General features: G+C 37.9%; 1 protein-coding gene across 2 annotated transcripts in view; it reads right to left on the bottom strand.

Annotated features, from left to right (window-relative positions):
• Positions 1-19995, bottom strand: part of grb10b (growth factor receptor-bound protein 10b) — a 96233-nt gene that overhangs the window by 43664 nt on the left and 32574 nt on the right. For both annotated transcript variants that reach the window (XM_079445179.1, XM_079445180.1), the window contains 3 exons: positions 16897-16990; positions 9667-9874; positions 5151-5292 (listed from right to left, as the gene is read on the bottom strand). In XM_079445179.1, the coding sequence (XP_079301305.1) occupies positions 5151-5292; positions 9667-9874; positions 16897-16990 (444 nt within the window). The remainder of the gene's footprint in view (positions 1-5150; positions 5293-9666; positions 9875-16896; positions 16991-19995) is intronic.

Raw genomic sequence — 19995 nt, 5'->3', positions numbered from 1 at the left:
CAATTGACTACACACATACATAAAATCAAATAATATTTAAATGAGTAGATCACAAGTTGAAACAGAAACATCAGAAGGTGGCTTTGATGTAATAGTCAGAAGCTAATAAATCTAATCAAGTCAGATGTACAGCAAAAAATTCACAGATATTTTATTTATTTATTTTTTATTATTATTCAGAAACTACCCTCATGGTCTTTTTGTCATAACACCCGATGTACTTGTTACATCGTAGGAAGAATGACATCCATGCTAATATTAGTCTGTTTCATTCTTATTCCAAGTTCACTGTAGCCACCCACAAGTCCTCTGCTCAATCTGACTTGTGCTGCAGCCTGGAATTAAACCACTCCATGCTGGTTTCACCTGGCCAGAGAAGAACTGGCCCCCCGACTGAGCCTGGTTTCTCCCAAGGTTTTTTTTTTTTTTTTCCTCAATTTCTGTCACAGATGGAGTTTTGGTTCCTTGCCACTGTTACCTTTGGCTTGCTTAGTTGGGGACGCTTAACTGATTGCACAGACACTATTAGAAGAGAGTTAAATTGGATGATGACGTCACTGAATCATCAATGAATTGACTTTAACTTGAAAAATGACTCTTTGTTATTGTCCTCTTACATTGTTGACAAACTATTTTCCTGTTTGACACTGTAAAGCTGACACAATCTATTGTATAAAGTGCTGTATAAATAAAGGTGATGACTGAAAAATTCTTCAGATTTTTCTACTTTGTTTCATGAAAGAGAAAAAATGTTGGTTTGCACGCTGTCAAAAAAAGAAAAAAAGGCAAGTCAAAAATATAAACACAGCATAACAATACACCTCAATCAGTGCTTCTAATGGCACGCCCTTGTTAATTAGAATGGAGATTATTTAATTCTCATGTGTTGAGACATGGTACTCACATCCTTTGTAAACACAATGTCAAGTCACAGGCCAAGCAAAAAGTATGTTCTCATTTCTCATATTCCAAAATAACGTCTGCACATTCACTTCGCATACAAACAACAGGCAATGTGCTTGATATCTTGATAACATTTATGGACATCATCAGTCACTGACGATTTGTCAGCTGTTTTAAAAGTCTTCCAGGCGTTCTTCCAGGTTGTTTTCTCTTTTGGACAGACCAAAAGCCTTCTCTAGCACTTAGACCCCTACTAGGTTCCATCCACAGGACAATAAAAGTAAAGAGAGGGATTAGGGTAATTGATTAATGTCTGTAGCTATTTTTTTTACGGTAACATGGGGATCATGTTACGGTAACAGACCGTGGCACCATATGGAGGTGGTTAGCCTGGAGCAATGACAAGGCTTTCCAGGAATATATCAAGGCCTCAGTCAGCTCACACGTGACAGCCAGGGGTCCAGAGATAGCTATATATACAGTACACACATGCACAAAACAGATGCTCAAACACAGAGATCCATTCAATGTGCGTACAATGTATACAAATGCATACAGGTGCTGGCACATCATCACAGACAAGCATGCACATCTTAAAAACTACAAAATCATGGTCTAACATTGTGGTGCATATGGCATATGCTTAGATAAGTTACATGGTGGTCCTTATATGTAGGCAGTTTGAGTTCAAATCTGTCTTCCATCATTTTCTGATCACACCTCTTCTCTTTTTTCAGTATTTCAGTTTATTTTTTTCTTGCCACTTTCCATCTGTCCTATCCCGTTAATGGCTAAAAGTCCTTTATAAATTCCCAAAAAGATTTTATTTTGTTTTGGATGAAGACATGATTATGTCTGAGGAAACATAAATGTGGACATAACTTTTTATTACTACTGTAAGTGACTTACTGTAAGAATATATGAGTCACACTGTAGAGGAAGTGACACGTTTCTTGAGAAACCAGTCTCTAGACACATGTTAAAGCAACACCACACAACTGCAATTCAGCACATTCGAAATGACCTAATCCTAATAGTAACATTAACAAATTTAATAAAAAAAATATTTCAAAGCAACACTAAATAACCTTACAGAAAGATGGAATAACTCACACAGAAACGGCATCTGTCACTTTTTACCCAACCCTAATGTTGTTCCAAACTGGTGTGCTGTCAATTTCTCCATGGAACACAGAAGGAATTACATTTTTTAAGAATCTTTCTGCAACTCTTTTCCATAAATGACAGTTCATACTGATACCAGTTGACCCCCCCCCCCAAAAAAACAAAAACAAAACAAAACAACAAAAAAACAAATAAATTCAAATAAAGCACTCTGATGCACCAAACTGAAGCCAGTGACACTAAGCCATAATATGCATCAGAAGTTCTTTTGGGCTACTTTTATGCTGTTTTGTGGTTTCTGGACCATGACTGTAGTCGGTATGAACTAATGCTTTATAAAAATGAGTTACACAAATATTCTTCAGAATTTAACCTTTTGTGTTCCATGGAAGAAAGAAAATTATGCTGGGTTGGAAAGACATGAGTGTGAGTAAATAATGTCAGAATTTTTGATTTGTCCGATTCTCACCAAAACTGGCTCAGATCATCTACAGACCATGGAGGTCAAAAGTTATGGAATTCAAGTCGATTCGTCCAAGCGTTCTCAAATACTGCACTAACGAATTTGCCAAAAAGCAAGCAAAAATAGATCTGAGGCTATATCTCCACAAAGATTTGGCGTATTGACACGAAACTTGTTGAGTGTTATAACAAGCATGACCTGAGGCTACCTGCAGTGTTTCGGCGCTGTGACACCTAGTGGTCAGGAGATATGAAAAATGCATATTTTTGCTTATAACTTGTGAATGATTTGGCCAAAAATCACAAAACTCTCATTGGATTCGGAGCATCATGCCGAGTCCAACCATATCCAATTTTCCCATGTCAGCCATTTTAGGCGTCGCCATGTTGAATTTTGTAGTAAAATGCTATATTTTACGAACGAATTAACGTATCGTTACGAAACTTGGTATGGGTCATCAGCACGATGCCCTGAAGGAGCCTGAGAAGTGTCGAAGCAGCGCCACCTAGTGATAAAATCAAATTTTCACATGCTTTAACATTGGGTGGGGTTGACTTATCCATCGATACCAAACTTCCCAGGTTTAGCCTTATGGTTTGTGCTACGTTGCATTGTAGCGCTTAAAAAACATCTGGAAATATCTTAGAAACCGTTTCTCCGATCGACACGAAACCACCGTAGGAAGTTCGAAAACTTAGCGTCCCGGCTATATGCCAATGCCTAATTGCTAAAATTTTGATAGTAAGTGGCACAAAAATGCAAACAAACTCAACAGTCAGTCATTTTTCATCTACTTACACACGTATATGTCTATAACTCCAAATCAAAATGAGATATTTTCACCAAATTTGACACGCATATGTATGGGCACACTCTAAGGACACATAAAAAATTTAGTGGGATTGTGCCTCTTGGTGGCGCTATAATTGAACAAAACATGAAATTGCCATTGACTATAATGGAGTTTTATGATATAAAATGCTATATTTTACGAATGCATTGGTGTACCATTCCGAAACTTTATATGTACCATGGAGACCATGACCTGAAAATACTCAAAATGTACCCAGACAGTGCAACCTTGTGGTCAAAAGTTATAATGAAATGTCAAATAAATGCTTATATCTTTCTGTGAATTTTGCCTATTGTAATGAGTCTGATATTTATAGATTCCTTGGGTCATGCTCAGAACAGTGATAGCAATGTTGCCGTAGTCAGCCAAACTTCCTCTCTGCCCTTTTGATTTTCTTTAAAAACCTACTTTTTCGAACTCCTCGTAGACTGTTGGTCCAATTTTCACAAAAATCGAATCATATCATCTTCAGACCATGCAGAAAAAAAGTTATGGATTTTGTGTTGATAGACAAAACTGTTTTCACATACCACAACAACGAATTTGAGTTATGATGCCAATATGACACTTGAGGCCGTATCTCTGCAATGCTTTGGCATATTAAAACCAATCTTTGTGTGTGCCATTGTCAACTCACACAGAACACATTATATTTACTTGATATAATGTGTGTGCAGTTGGTCTGATGTTCCAGCCAAACTTTGTCTCTGCCCTTTTGATTTTCTTTAAAAACCTACTTTTTTCGAAAAACTACAAAATAATGCTCTAACATTGTGGTGCATATGGCATATGCTTAGATAAGTTACATGGTGGTCCTTATATGTAGGCAGTTTGAGTTCAAATCTGTCTTCCATCATTTTCTGATCACACCTCTTCTCTTTTTTCAGTATTTCAGTTTATTTTTTTCTTGCCACTTTCCATCTGTCCTATCCCGTTAATGGCTAAAAGTCCTTTATAAATTCCCAAAAAGATTTTATTTTGTTTTGGATGAAGACATGATTATGTCTGAGGAAACATAAATGTGGACATAACTTTTTATTACTACTACTGTAAGTGACTTACTGTAAGAATATATGAGTCACACTGTAGAGGAAGTGACACGTTTCTTGAGAAACCAGTCTCTAGACACATGTTAAAGCAACACCACACAATTGCAATTCAGCACATTCGAAATGACCTAATCCTAATAGTAACATTAACAAATTTAATAAAAAAAATATTTCAAAGCAACACTAAATAACCATACAGAAAGATGGAATAACTCACACAGAAACGGCATCTGTCACTTTTTACCCAACCCTAATGTTGTTCCAAACCGGTGTGCTGTCAATTTCTCCATGGAACACAGAAGGAATTACATTTTTTAAGAATCTTTCTGCAACTCTTTTCCATAAATGACAGTTCATACTGATACCAGTTGACCCCCCCCCCCCCCCCCCCCCACAAAAAACAAAAAAAACAAAACAAAAAAAAACAAATAAATTCAAATAAAGCACTCTGATGCACCAAACTGAAGCCAGTGACACTAAGCCATAATATGCATCAGAAGTTCTTTTGGGCTACTTTTATGCTGTTTTGTGGTTTCTGGACCATGACTGTAGTCGGTATGAACTGATGCTTTATAAAAATGCTTTATAAAAATGAGTTGCACAAATATTCTTCAGAATTTAACCTTTTGTGTTCCATGGAAGAAAGAAAATTATGCTGGGTTGGAAAGACATGAGTGTGAGTAAATAATATCAGAATTTCCATTTTTGAGTAAACTATTCCTTCAAGAGAGAGGAATGAGAACAAAGGGTCTCTTACATATTTGCCTGAGGGCTGACACTGAGGTAAGGAGCCAGAGCTGAGCGTAGGGGAACTCGCAAGGCTGCAGAGCTCAGGAAAGGGGTTGGGGATGGCAGGTAGAGAGGACGTTCGGTACTGTTGCTCCTCTTCCTGAAGTCTTCTGGAGGAATAAAGTAAAATCTCAGATTTAGGGTTATATTACAGACATGAAATGTGCAAAGAACATTGTCTCTCAAGGATATTAGTGTCAGCCGAGAATGGTTGGTGGCTTTGGGCAACATTAGCATTTAGGGCCATTTTTTGAAGTCAGGGGAGTCCATCTGAAGTGAGGACTTCAGAGAAAAACTGAAACACACACACAGACATTAATGCCTTAGATTTGAGAGCATGAGGGAGTGTATGATATGGCATTCAGAGCTGAAGTCTGAACGGTAACCTCTGAATGAACCTTTGCTTGAGTGAACCCTCGTTCACAAGCTCGTTATGCTCAACTTCCTGCTCTGATCCACAGCTGAGAGGGAAAAACACGCTCACCAAATGGAAACCATTTATTCTCAGAGGTTTCAGTACAACAGAGCAATGGAATAACAGGAGCGCTACTCTTGATAGAGACAAATAAAGCCAAGCTGAAAAAGATTGTACTGTTGTTCTGGAATTTTTTTTATTTATTTTTGTGGTGAGCGCTGGTGCCACACACCAGCTACAGGTGGAGAGGAGAGAGAGTCATTGAGCCAATCAAGTGTATGGGGATTATTAGGAGGCCATGATAGTCAAGGGACAGTAGAGGGAATTTGGCCAGGACACCGGGGTTACCCCCCTGGTCTTTACGAGAAGTGCCATGGGATTTTTAATGACCACAGAGAGTCAGGACCTCGGTTTAACGTCTCATCCGAAAGACGGTGCTTTTTGACAGTATAGTGTCCCCATCACTTTTTGAAGTTGTAATGTAATTAGGGGCCAAGCACCGAAGGTGCAGGCACCTATTGTTATTGTTAGCGTTCTTCTTCTTCTTCTTCTTCTTCTTCTTCCGTTTCTTCCACCGCAAGTCAATGGCAGCCCATAGAACCGATTGCGGGAAAGTTGTAAAATTTGGCACACTGATAGATGATACTGTAAATAGAAAACACACCAAATTTGGAGTCTCTAACTCAAACTCTCTAGCGCCACCACTTGTCCAAATATTCAATTTTGAAATGCTAATAACTTTTGATCCGTAAGCCACAAAATTAACATTCTTTTTTCCTTTGAATCCTTGGGTCAAGCCGAGTCCGAAATTCAAAAATCGTAAGATTTAGTTTTTTCGCTATCTTCAATTGTTCGTAAAACCTACTTTGTCGAACTCGTCCTAGACGATTTGTCCGATTCTCACCAAAACTGGCTCAGATCATCTACAGACCATGGAGGTCAAAAGTTATGGAATTCAAGTCGATTCGTCCAAGCGTTCTCAAATACCACACTAACGAATTCGCCAAAAAGCACACAAAAATAGATCTGAGGCTATATCTCCGCAAAGATTTGGCGTATTGACACAAAACTTGTTGAGTGTTATAACAAGCATGACCTGAGGCTACCTGCAGTGTTTCGGCGCTGTGACATCTAGTGGTCAGGAGATATGAAAAATGCATATTTTTGCTTATAACTTGTGAATGATTTGGCCAAAAATCACAAAACTCTCATTGGATTCGGAGCATCATGCCGAGTCCAACCATATCCAATTTTCCCATGTCAGCCATTTTAGGCGTCGCCATGTTGAATTTTGTAGTAAAATGCTATATTTTACGAACGAATTAACGTATCGTTACGAAACTTGGTATGGGTCATCAGCACGATGCCCTGAAGGAGCCTGAGAAGTGTCGAAGCAGCGCCACCTAGTGGTAAAATCTAATTTTCACAAGCTTATAACATTGGGTGGGGTTGACTTATTCATCGATACCAAACTTCCCAGGTTTAGCCTTATGGTTTGTGCTACGTTGCATTGTAGCGCTTAAAAAACATCTGGAAATATCTTAGAAACCGTTTCTCCGATCGACACGAAACCACTGTAGGAAGTTCGAAAACTTAGCGTCCCGGCTATATGCCAATGCCTAATTGCCAACATTTTGATAGTAAGTGGCACAAAAATGCAAACAAACTCAACAGTCAGTCATTTTTCATCTACTTACACACGTATACGTCTATAACTCCAAATCAAAATGCGATATTTTCACCAAATTTGACACGCATATGTATGGGCACACTCTAAGGACACATAAAAAATTTGGTGGGATTTTGCCTCTTGGTGGCGCTATAATTGAACAAAACATGAAATTGCCATTGACTTTAATGGAGTTTTATGATATAAAATGCTATATTTTACGAATGCATTGGTGTACCATTCCGAAACTTTATATGTACCATGGAGACCATGACCTGAAAATACTCAAAATGTATTCAGACAGTGCCACCTTGTGGTCAAAAGTTATAATGAAATGTCAAATAAATGCTTATATCTTTCTGTGAATTTTGCCTATTGTAATGAGACTGATATTTATAGATTCCTTGGGTCATGCTCAGAACAGTGATAGCAATGTTGCCGTAGTCAGCCAAACTTCCTCTCTGCCCTTTTGATTTTCTTTAAAAACCTACTTTTTCGTACTCCTCGTAGAGTGTTGGTCCAATTTTCACAAAAATCGAATCATATCATCTTCAGACCATGCTGACAAAAAGTTATGGATTTCGTGTTGATAGACAAAGCAGTTTTCACATACCACAACAACGAATTTGATATATGATGCCAAAATGACACTTGAGGCCATATCTCTGCAATACTTTGGCATATTGACACCAATCTTTGTGTGTAGCATTGTCAACTCACACAGAACACACCACATCGATTTGATGACGGTGCCACCTGTTGGTCAAAGGTGAAAAGTCATTCCATCATATTACTAGTAGTATTAAATGATTTTTCAGCGATTTGGACTATAATAACCTTAAAATGGCTTCAATTACTCATTGCTGCATTTGGTCTCATGCTTTCTTCCGTAGTGCTTGGCCCCGTAATTGCTGCTTGCAGCTATATTTTGCACTGCATTCGTTATTTCTTTGACCAAAATGTGTTGTGTATATAAAGTGCCTTCCAAAAATATTTGGACATTTACTGCACGCTACATTTAAAAATGCCTGAATTTTGCTGTAAAATAACTCAATGTTAAAGCAAGTATCATCTGCAAACTAACACCTTTACTAACTAACTTCACATATCTGATCAGTTTTCACAGTGGCTTCTGAGCAACTGATCCCAAGGTGATTTTTAGTGTATGCATTAAGTCACTAGGAAAATGTTCCCTTAATGTTTAATAATAATAATAGAGCATGGCGCTAGCAACACCAAGGTCATAGGTTCGATTCCCAGGGAAAGCAAGAGCTGATAAAATGTAAAAACTGTAACTTGAATGCCATGTAAGTCGCTTTGGATAGAAGCGTCTGTAAAATGTAAAATACATTTTGAATTCTATATCAATTGTTTTATAAATGCAGACCAATTGACTTCCTAACTCTTTCCTTGCCAGTGTTTTTTTTCTTAGTTAACAGCCATCGTCAGAATTTTTTTAAAGGGGTCATGAACTGCCTGTTTTTTTATTTTGTATTGTTCTCTGAGGTCCCCTTATAATGTTATCAAGATTTTTTTTTACATAAAAAAAACATCATAATGTAGAAGTAATAGGTTATTTTCTGTCCTGTTTTTGCAATTTGGCACTGCACAGCATCTTGCTGTCTTCGGAACATCTTTATCGTTTGGTTTCTGTGTAGTGTTCGCCTCTCTCGTCACGAATGGGTGGGCAGGGCTAAAAAGGCAGCGATGTAGAAGCAGGTGTTGATCTTCCTCTGCCGAGGTCCACTCTATTACATCATAGATTAGAACATTCTCCAAGCTGTTGTTTTGGCAAGCTGGCTTTAATATTAGCTGTTTTTAGACTAACGAGAAAGTTTTGAAATTTACAGGATGTTTTTATAGTTCTTTGACCTGGTTTGACCTGCTTTGACCTTTGGTTTCTCAGTTCATGAAACCTTTAATAATTTTCACAAAAGTTTCATGGTCCCCAGAATTTTGTTGTATGAATATGAGAACATGCGATATGTTAAAAAATATGTTAAAAGAACAGGGCCTCTACTTTATTTTACATATGCATCTGCTTAAATACCCGGTTGCTTGTTTCTGCTTCTTCTTTGCCTGTGTTTCATCAAGAGATTTAGTATTCATTCAGAAGATGTGTAATAGCGGCTCCTACCATAAAACAGTGAAAACACAGGAAGTTCTGTCAAATGACGGGGAAGAGTTGTCACATAAATTATGGAAAGTTTCGTCAATGGTGGGGAAAGAGCTTATGTTAAACATCTTGCTTTGAAAGGGTGCTACCTTTCTTTAAAATAAGCACAACTTTGATGTTTTGTTGTCTAATACAATGACATTCACACATGTGGCTTTAGAGACCAAATACTTTTTGGGGCCACATTGTGTGTTTGTGTGGGTATATATGTGCAGGGTTTTCACCTGACAGCGAGGATGTGCATAGGCTGGGACCGGCGCAGTCTCTGGTGTGGGGAGGTGGGCTGAGCCTGTGCTTGATAGGTGGGGGAGCGGTGCGGCTGGCCGTTGTGCAGCAGTGGAGTGGTTTCTGTCTGCACACTGTAAGAAGTGTACAGACTCTCAAAGGATGAGTTCATGTCATTCACCAGAGCCTCCAGATCCACATCATCTTCTGGCAGAGAGAGGGAAAAAAACTATCAGATATAATATATACTAAATATCAAGTCTGTTATTTAATTAGTTTCCTTTTATCAGACAAGAAAATGTTCACTAGAAGGATGTTGTATCAAGCAAATTTAGAATGTGCCATCTGGCGATCTACATTAAATATTTTTTTGTCCGCAGGCACTGAGCATTGATATGGACAACAGTTGTTTCATATCATAGTCATTTTACTACACTTGGTATTTTATCATGTTTGTAAGATAGTATTAAGCATCTTCGACTGGAACTATCATGCACAATTTATTAACTTTCCGTGATGCATTATATGACTACACCACTAGAGGGCAATTTAATACACTCACATCTTGTAGTGCAGTCTTACACTATTAGGCATTAACTTTTTAAATAGTATCTGAACTTATATATGCACCCATTTTTATTTTATTTTTACTTTTATTCTGTGCTTTACTTGGCACCCTATGTGTACCTGTGCCCTCTGAAAGACCTTTTTCTGAAAACCCATCAGATAATCAGATGATCAGCTGATGTATTAATAGAGACAGGTAAGCCCCTTCTCTACTTAGAGATCCTGGAGAGCTAAGATACATTCACACACTCAGGCTTTAGCACAGTGGGGAGGTTGAGAGTGAAGCCACGCCATGGGGTAAAAGGGACAAAGGTCTTGGGTGTGAATTATAAATTATATAATAATAAAATAAAATAAAACAAAATACACAAATATGACATTAGTATTGATAAACAATAGCTACAATTGTGTTTTCATATTGCATGTTTGGGATGTGCTCACTGTCCCCTGTTTGAACCCCGGCTATCTTTTGAAACTTGACAAACTGGTCTATTGCTCTAGAGAGTTGTGATTGACAGGTTATTTTAATTGATCGTGGCTTAACAGCATGACAAAACGGCACTCTGAACCACATTTCTGGCAAACATCAAACATGATGCAGTTCTGTTGTGCTGGATAAGTCCATTTAAATATGTGCACTAATGTTAATTCTAACTGTACTGCTAAATCTAAACTCATAAACTCATTTAAAGGGCAAATTCACATACATTCTTGTCACTTAATTCCACGTGATTACAATAAATGGAGACTGAGGCTTTAAAGCGTGATATCCTGAAAATATGAATAATTATATTCAGAATCTCCTGAAGCCATGAGCGATAAACATCCTGTTTGTTGATTGATAATAATCCACTCTGCCTGTTAACAGTTCTGACCACATCGTGTCCCAAAATGGATTTTTTTTTAGGCATTTTTTGAGTAAATCATTTATAATTTTTAGTTTGTTTTATTTTGTTTTTTGCACCTATTTATTTGCTGTCAAATTACTTGGGGATGAGTAAAAATTAATTAACACTGTGTGAGTGTGTGTGTGTGTGTGAATTATTCCTTTAACAGTATGGCCTGCTGTGAAGGAAACACTTACATTTAAAGAAACATTTTGTGTATGTCCAGCAGAGGGTGCTAAAACAAACAAGTGCATAGAAATCAAAACAATTTACACAGGACGAATTCAATCTGTACTTGGCATCTTTTTTGACCAAAAGAGCCAATTTGATCCTTTGCAAATCTACTGTCTATTCTCAGAAATGCCACCAGTATAACTGCAGGAGTATGTTTCAGAAAATAGCCGTCCCAGACAGGGTGTTATGCAGGCACTCCGGAAGAAAAACACCTGATGATTTGTAAAGCACAGACAGGAGACTATTACAGGCGTAGATTAACCTGTGTTAGAATATCAGATTCATCACAATTCACTGACAGTAGTTCCCAATAACAAAGCTTTCACTTTATGTGAATAATTCACCCAGAAATTTAAAGTGTGTCATCATTTACTCACATTCATGTCATTCCAAACCTACAGTATATGGTATCAATTATCATAAAAAAGCTGTGCAGCTCAACGACTCAATCACTGAGACATCTCAGGAGCCATCTGAGTTATCTTAGTTTGATTCATTAACATTTGCTTCAAACCACAATCATTTAACTGAAATCTAGCATGCATTTCAACATTTATCAATGGGTGAATCAACATCATGGATCAAGGTTGAACCACTGTTAATTTTCCTTCAAATTTGCAAAGCAATTCAGGAAAGATATGTTTCAACATTTTAATTTTTGTAGGCCTACATCTTGTTAAAATTTCCAAATGTATTTATAAATATTTTGTTGCTGTTTTTCAAACTTTGTTTTTAATGTTGAAACAACTGACATTTGTTTCAGTGTTAAAGGTTGGTAATAAGCTCAAAAGAAGGATTCCTCCATGAATCAGACATTGTTACTACTCTCACATACACCCATGAATGTTCCACGGGTGAGCCAGATTGAACCAGAAGACTTTGAATATAGTGAGTCATATGTACTGACAGCCCCATCACTTACATTATATTAAAAAGAGCAGGATATTCTCCAAAAAAGTAACTGTTTTGATCTAAGATGAGAGTAATTTGTCTTTCACGGATGAGCCAAAAGCAGACATGAGAAAGTTTAACTGTCAGTTGTCCAGAGAAATCCTGAGAGACAGCGAATACATGAACCAATCCTTCAACCTTTCCTCAGGGTATGAGGCAAGTAAACAGTTCTAAACAGAAAATAGAGGAAGTGAAAGCATACTAAAAGCATGCTGTTTTTACAGAAAATATGAACATTTAAATCTGGTATATGTCTCAGGTAGATGGCCATGATGAGGGCCTGGGACTCATCCCAGACATCTCTGAGAAATGAATGATTCAGTAGAACAGCTCCTCCAGCCCCGCCGACTGCACTCGGTGCTCAGCATTCAGCAAGTGCAGAACACAATGCAAACTGACTCAGCAGCCATGGGAACACTGCATCAAATGTACTGTTTTATTACCGTGTGGGAAATCAGCTGATTAAACTAATGCTAACCGTATTTGTGAAAGTAGAGACTGCGGCGCCAGAATCTGATTATAGTCAAGAGAGCTGTTTAAATCCCAGACTGAGGTAAATTGAGTTCTGCCAACTTTTTTGCCACTTATACACTGGAGTGGTTGTAGCGATGGAGCCGGTGCATGGCTGCTTGGGATCCAACTCATGAACCAGTCGATTCTAATGAAGGACACTGACTGTGTTTCTAGATCATTGATTTTACTTTTGAATACATATTCCGTTAAAAACAACAAGCAAGATCGTCATGGAATATTTGCTAATTAAATCATTTTGTTTTAAATGGATCGGGAAAATAAAGTGGTTGGAGTCAATTGATTTCATAGAACATTTTAAAAAAGAGAGTAAAAAAATGGTCATAAGATAGATAAGCATAAACTGACAATTACATTTTTACCCATTAAAGCATGTAAACACCTTAACCTGTGTTCTTTCGGCTTATTGATGAAAACGGTTTTCACACAAAGCAGTTTAATTAGACACACATTCTTTTATAAAATGATTCATAAAATGATAAAATGTTAAAATGACAAAGAAAGATGATTATTATCAAAGAAAAACACTGGATGGAATACATTCAGTGTTAATGTAAAGAAAGACACCAGATGGAGCTAGATTAAGAAAAAAAAAAAAAAAAGCATTTTACATACATACATAATAATAATAATAATAATAATTCATTACATTTATATAGCGCTTTTCTGCTTTTCTAAGCACTCAAAGCGTTCTACATTGTGAGGGGTGGTGTCTCCTCATCCACCACCAGTGTGCAGCATCCACCTGGATGATGCGACGGCAGCCATATTGCGCCAGAACGCCCACTACACACCAGCTTACTGGTGAAGAGGAGACAGAGTGATGCAGCCAATCAGTGTAAGGGGATGATTAGGAGGCCACGATGGTCAGAGACCAATGGGGAAATTTGGCCAGGATGCCGAGGTCACACCTCTACTCTTTCCGAAAGACATCCTGGGATTTTTAATGACCACAGAGAGTCAAGACCTCGGTTTAACGTCTCATCCGAAGGACATACATACATACATATAAAGAAAGGGACTAAAGTACAAAAACAACAACAACATTGCCTTCATCTGATTTTCATCTGATATTCAAGCTTCAAAAAAGTTGATAAAAACATTAAGTAATAATAAAAGTGGTTTAATCCAAATCTTTTGAAGTGACACTGATCAACATACATAGATAGAGTACATCAAATATAATAAATATAATAACAAATCTCAACTGTGTTTGCATAGGAACAAACCTCATTGGTTCTTGGGCATCAATCAAACAGGTTTGAGCTGCTGTTATTTTTGTATCTTTGTATCTTTGTATTCCAAAGATGCATACAAGTCATCAATTATGACAAAAATTTCATTTTGGGGTCAACTAACCCCTTTAAACATAGCTGGTTAAAAGCAGTACACATGTTAACACATTAATAACAATGTCAATATGTCTTGACTGCTTATGATTGGATCATCAGGGACGGGCATTTACAGGACTTTAGATATTTGTCTAATTAAATGATTTCCAACAATTATTAAAGGGTGATGTTCGAAGCACATCCTGATATGTCAGTGATTTCCATATGGGTTCACTTTAGCAATGGTATGCATGAGCTAATTTACCACAGTGTATCTGGTTCATACAAAATACATTAAGCTAATCTACTTTCGAGGCTGCTGATTCTTTGCCAAAAACAAAGTGGTTAAATTGGTTCAGTTTTGCCAAAGACTGTTAAAGACAAATACAAAAGTTTTAAAACATGTTTTATGGCACCATGTTTACGACTGAGTCCATTAGACCATCCAGCTGGTGACAATTAACATGCAAATTGTGAGTGAACAAAGAGACGGGCGTAATAAAAGGAGAAAGGAGGAGCCGCTTGGACAGGAGCATCCCGTAGAAGACCCATGGGGGGAGATATGTGCCTCAAAAAACACACACGGATGTATACATGTGAAAGGAGGCAGTGGAGCTAGTCTTTTCACAGATATAGTCAGCACTCTAAAGAATTCCCAAGTTGGCCAAACAATACAGTGCCTTCATATAAGCACCATACAGGAGGGACGGAGGGAGATATATAGGGTGGGGGATTCATATAGAGAAGTAGGAGAAGGATCAAAAATATGAACCTGAGTTGTGTTTTTGACAGATAATGGAGATGCAGGGTGATCCTGATCCTCCAACATATACAGTACCATAAAGAAAATGGGGATGGGATCGGTCACATTCCAAAAAAGATAAAAAGAACATCATTAAAAGTGTCGAAAAGTATCAAAATTGTAGTTCATAGTTAGTCAATAGTGAGAATTGGTCCTTAAAATTTAGCGTGACCATTAAAATTAGTCCACAACAAAACTGTTAACAGCTCATCAAAGCCGATGTAAAATCCATGAAAGGAAATTTTTTGTCTCACATGTCCTTCCTACAAAATTCCTAATGAGAAGACTGCATTTTGTCTGTGGAATTCTGCCATATGAATTGAAAGGTGGCCACATCTTTATAGTGTGCTTTTGCTCGGGATAGCTAAAGTAACAGAAAGGTAGAGAGAAAATGGTTTACTGGGGGAATTGCCCTGTATATGTGCACTGTACACTTTATATGTGACTTAAAGGCAAATTGTTTGTCTTCCTTTTTTATGTGTGGAACATGAATATGTTTTTGTCCATTTAATAGTCAATGGTAAACAAAACTCTTCAGTTACCAACATTCTTAAAAATATCTTCTTTTTCATTCCACAGAAGAAATTAAGCTATAAATGTTTGAAACGACAGGGTGAGTAAATGACATAAATTTAATTTCTATATCCTAAACGGATTTCTTGCAATAAGCAGTTTTTTGGTGTGCATGTAAAAGTAGTCAAAGAGAGAATCATGGGTAAAAATGCCCCTGGTAGTCCAAGAGCTGTGTGTGAGTAGAGAGAGGGAAAGTCTGGAAAAACAATAATGGGGATCAGGGCCTGTTCTTGGGAAACATCAGTCTAATCAGAGTTTCATATACCTCACCTTCCATAATCTTATAAGCCCCATCCGCCCACCACACTAAAACTCTCTTTCTTCTAAAGAATGCAATGCCCTGGATATTGCTGCCCAAGGGTCCATCAGAACCATGTGGTGTAGGAGATGCACTGACCTCAACAAAGGAATACCTTGAATAACTCTGCAGTGGTCCGATCCAGCCTTTCAGTTTCAAGCCCAGAACTAGTAAATATCTCAATTAAACTGATAGTTCGTTTAGTATGAAAGCTCATACTAAAAACTGCATGACTGCATGCCTTTCTTCTGCAGAACACAAAATCTTATATACATACAAATCGTGCATTCTTAATAAAACCTAAGCTGAATAACACTTATAGCTGATAATGTAACTTCATTGCCATTCAGTTTATATATAACTGTGTTCGACAAACACCACTCAGCAAATGAAATACTAAGGGCCTTTAAATGATCAGCGCCAATAGTTTAGTGTAGTCACAGCTGTGACGATTTTTTCGGCGTACTCTGTGAAGTCCTAAATGAAAAATTTCTGCTCCATTTACTTCAATGACAACATGAGAATTTCCGAAAAAAAAACAACAAAACTTCAGGCTCTACCTCCCATGCTGAGGCGATATTGTGCTTAAATCTCATGCTCCAAATATCATGCCTCTGTATTTTTGTATGGCACAATTAGGTTGAAGGCTTAATGAGTGGCACCCTGTGTCTTTACAAATCAAGCCTTTGAACTGCTGGAGTGTTTACAGCGGAAGAGGCCTGAATATAGATCCCAGTTTGAACTTAATGAGCAAGTCTCCAACTATAAAAGGCGTCTACGACAGACAGCCCCCATCCAAGTCCAAGTGTGTGAGACAGACGGCCCCCGCCCATAATCAAGTATGCACACACATACTGTACTCACTTGTTAATTGTGTGAGTTATTAAACTAGAAGCAATTCTGCACATCTATTAAAAAGGCTTTACCTTTGTTTTTTGGATATTAAGAGAATTACCAAAAAAAACAAAAAAATACTGTCATTACAAACATTGGAGCCAGGGTATCTTATTTTAAGAAATTTATCAAGTGTGCATGCAAATTATTAGTTCACTGACCTTGATGGCTGGGTGAATTCCGATTGGTTGACTGCTGAAAACCTGGTCCAATCAAATCTGCCTGTCTGTGATTGGTAGCTCGGTCTACATTATCCTGCTGAGACAGAAGCCAATAAAGCGGTCATGCTAAAAGCATTTTTTGACATTAGTCACACCACTCTCTCTCTTTCTCACATGCACATGCACACACACACACACACACTTTTTATTATTCATGAAGGAATATATCAGTTTAAGTCTGACAGAACAAGCCTGGAAAATAGGTGATCCCTCCAAAATGTTGTCTAGGAATTTCATCATACTGTAAATCAGTATTTTTTCCCAGTGAAATATCTAAAAGCTACATTTAGCAGTTATATACATATCTTAAATTACATAGAATGTTCTTATCTTCTCATCTGAATTTCTTGTTTTAAGCATTTTTATTTATTTATTTACAGAGGTTTATGTTAAAAAAAAAAGAACAAAAAATTAAATATAGTCACTAAAAACAAGTTTCATTACATAATACAATTTAAAATAAATTAATAACCTTTTTACTAGAAAACAAGACCATGTCTGATGCGTGTTAAGGTACAATGCATGTTCACATGTATAAAAATTCTCCCATCCGTTTTCAGGAATGAACTTCTATGAAGCAATTGCCCAATCTGTGATGAAAGAGAAGAGAGGAGGCCCTCTCCTTGTCCTCAGAAGCCCCCCTGCTGTATCCGGGGAGGGTCACGGCCGTGTTTACAGGCTATGAGAAAAACAGCACCATCCAGACGCGGCCCTGCCATGTGATCAGCTGAAACTGTGCCATTGTATTCACGGAACAAGATCTAAAGCGACTGGCAGCTGGGAGCCACGTTCTCCGTGTGTAAACTACAGGTGGCGACTTGATTCAAAAACTCATTCCTTTCCAAAACAGAGCCTCTCTGCTGTCTCACCAGAGGGGAAGACTTTGAACTCTTGGATGTCATACCAAAACAAAAAACTGGGTTTGGGCGCAGTAGGATCAAGGATTGTGGGATATCTCTTTCAGCGCTGATTGGAGCTTTCACAGCACGAGCTGGGAACAGAATGTCCTGCGGCACTCTTGTATTTGGAGATGGTTCTCAGAGCGAGACCGCAAAACCCAGAATCTGGCTGTGATGTGGCTGCAGAGCGTCAGTAGTTTTATGGCTTCTAAATGTTACATGCAATGTTCCAGAGCCAGAGCAAGATTGTTTTTTTTTTCTTATGTAAATGTGAAGATACTGCACACATGCAGCCGTGTGCACATCACTTTGTTGAATGATACCAAATGCAAAAGGAACTTTTTTGGTCAAACACATTTTAATGCTGATGAACATAATTTAACATTCAAAGAATTTGGGACCCTATCTGACTCCTGCCTGAAGGAAATCATCTGACACATGGTCAGAAATGAACGTTTCCATAAAGGGACAATATTTGCCCATTGTAATTCATTAACGTATGTTGAAAGTGTGTATACACATCCATCCTATAATGATAAAAATCCACCCAGTGTTTTTTTTTTTTTAAATCCCTATTTTAAGGCCCTTTCTCAAATCAGGCTGTTCTGAGATTCCTGTCAGAATGACGTAGACAGTACTTCTGTACAGGCCCCCCCCACGATAGTTGATTGACAAGGCCGTCTTACCTTAGACCTGCCCTGAGTGAGCTGAGTGAACTGAGTGAGCTGTAAACAGTCCGACCACCATTGTGTCGACTCCGGTGCAGGGGAAGACAAGATGTCTCAGATTAAGCGATTGAAGTGCTTTGTTGTTGGATGTAATAATGAATAAAGCAGTCGTCATTTACTCCCGACATCTGAGCAGCTGAAGATGCAGAGGATTAACGTTACTTTCGCTTTGAAGTGAATGCACCGATCCCCAATCTGCCTAAATGCGTCTATGTTCACGCGCGTCATTCGTGATCCAGCTTCATCTACAGAAGAAGTGAGTATAATGGTTTTTAGAGAAGTCTTTTTTTAGTGTTGACTAACTCAATCACACGTTAGTGGGCGGAGTTAATGTAAATTGGGGAAGTCGTGGCCTAATGGTTAGAGAGTCGGACTCGTAATCCAAAGGTTGCGGGTTCGAGTCTTGGGTGAGCAGGGATTGTAGGTGGGGGGAGTGAATGTACAGCGCTCTCTCCACCCTCAATACCACAACTTAGGTGCCCTTGAGCAAGGCATTGAACCCCTAACTGCTCCCCGGGTGCTGCAGCATAAATGGCTGCCCACTGCTCCGGGTGTGTGTTCACTGCTGTGTGTGTGCACTTTGGATGGGTTAAATGCAGAGCACGAATTCCGAGTATGGGTCACCATACTTGGCCGTAAATCACGTCACTTTCACTTTTTAATGAATCTTTGCAAATCGCCTTTCCTTATAATGAGCTAGTTAGTGAGTTTCGCGGCTAAAGTAGATAGTGCTGCTTATCACCCCACGGAAGAGAAGGGCGGGGTCAGCAGAGTTCATTAGCATTTAAAGCAACATGGATTTAAAACACGGCTTGATGAAAACAGAGCTAATTTTATCAGGATAAAGGTGTTTTTTACACTATCGTTGAGAAATTTTAAACAAAGTATGTTATAGACTTTTCATAAAGACCCTTAACAATCATATCAACTTGTGGAAAATGGGCATCCGATGACCCCTTTAAGTATACTTTATGTAGCAAGTACACAAATATTAGTGTACTAGTAGTATACTCGTAAGTGTACTATTTCAATACTCCTTGGGACTAAATTGGCCCACTTTCTAATATATAAAATATACTTTTAAGTATACTTTAAGTATACCAGTAGTAAACTTTGAATACACAACTAGTTTACATCAGCTTGTACGGCAACTATACTAAAAGTGAACTTATATGTATACTGATAGTTTACTAATTAAATACTTGTAGTAGCCTTTTTAGTATACTTTGAAGTATAGTCTAAGTAAACTACTAGTTTAGTAGTTTTATACTGCAAGTATACTCGTAAGTTTTCTTTAAGTGAACTTTACATCATACTTTAAGTATACTACTATGTCCCTATTTATTAATTTGTATATATTTTGTTTTATGAATATCTGAACATAAAAAAGTATGTGTTGCCAAAAAAAGTTT

This window comes from Barbus barbus, assembly GCF_936440315.1.
Source record: "Barbus barbus genome assembly, chromosome: 21".
In the NCBI taxonomy this organism is placed as follows: domain Eukaryota; kingdom Metazoa; phylum Chordata; class Actinopteri; order Cypriniformes; family Cyprinidae; genus Barbus; species Barbus barbus.
This window is presented reverse-complemented; position numbering and strand designations above follow the sequence as displayed.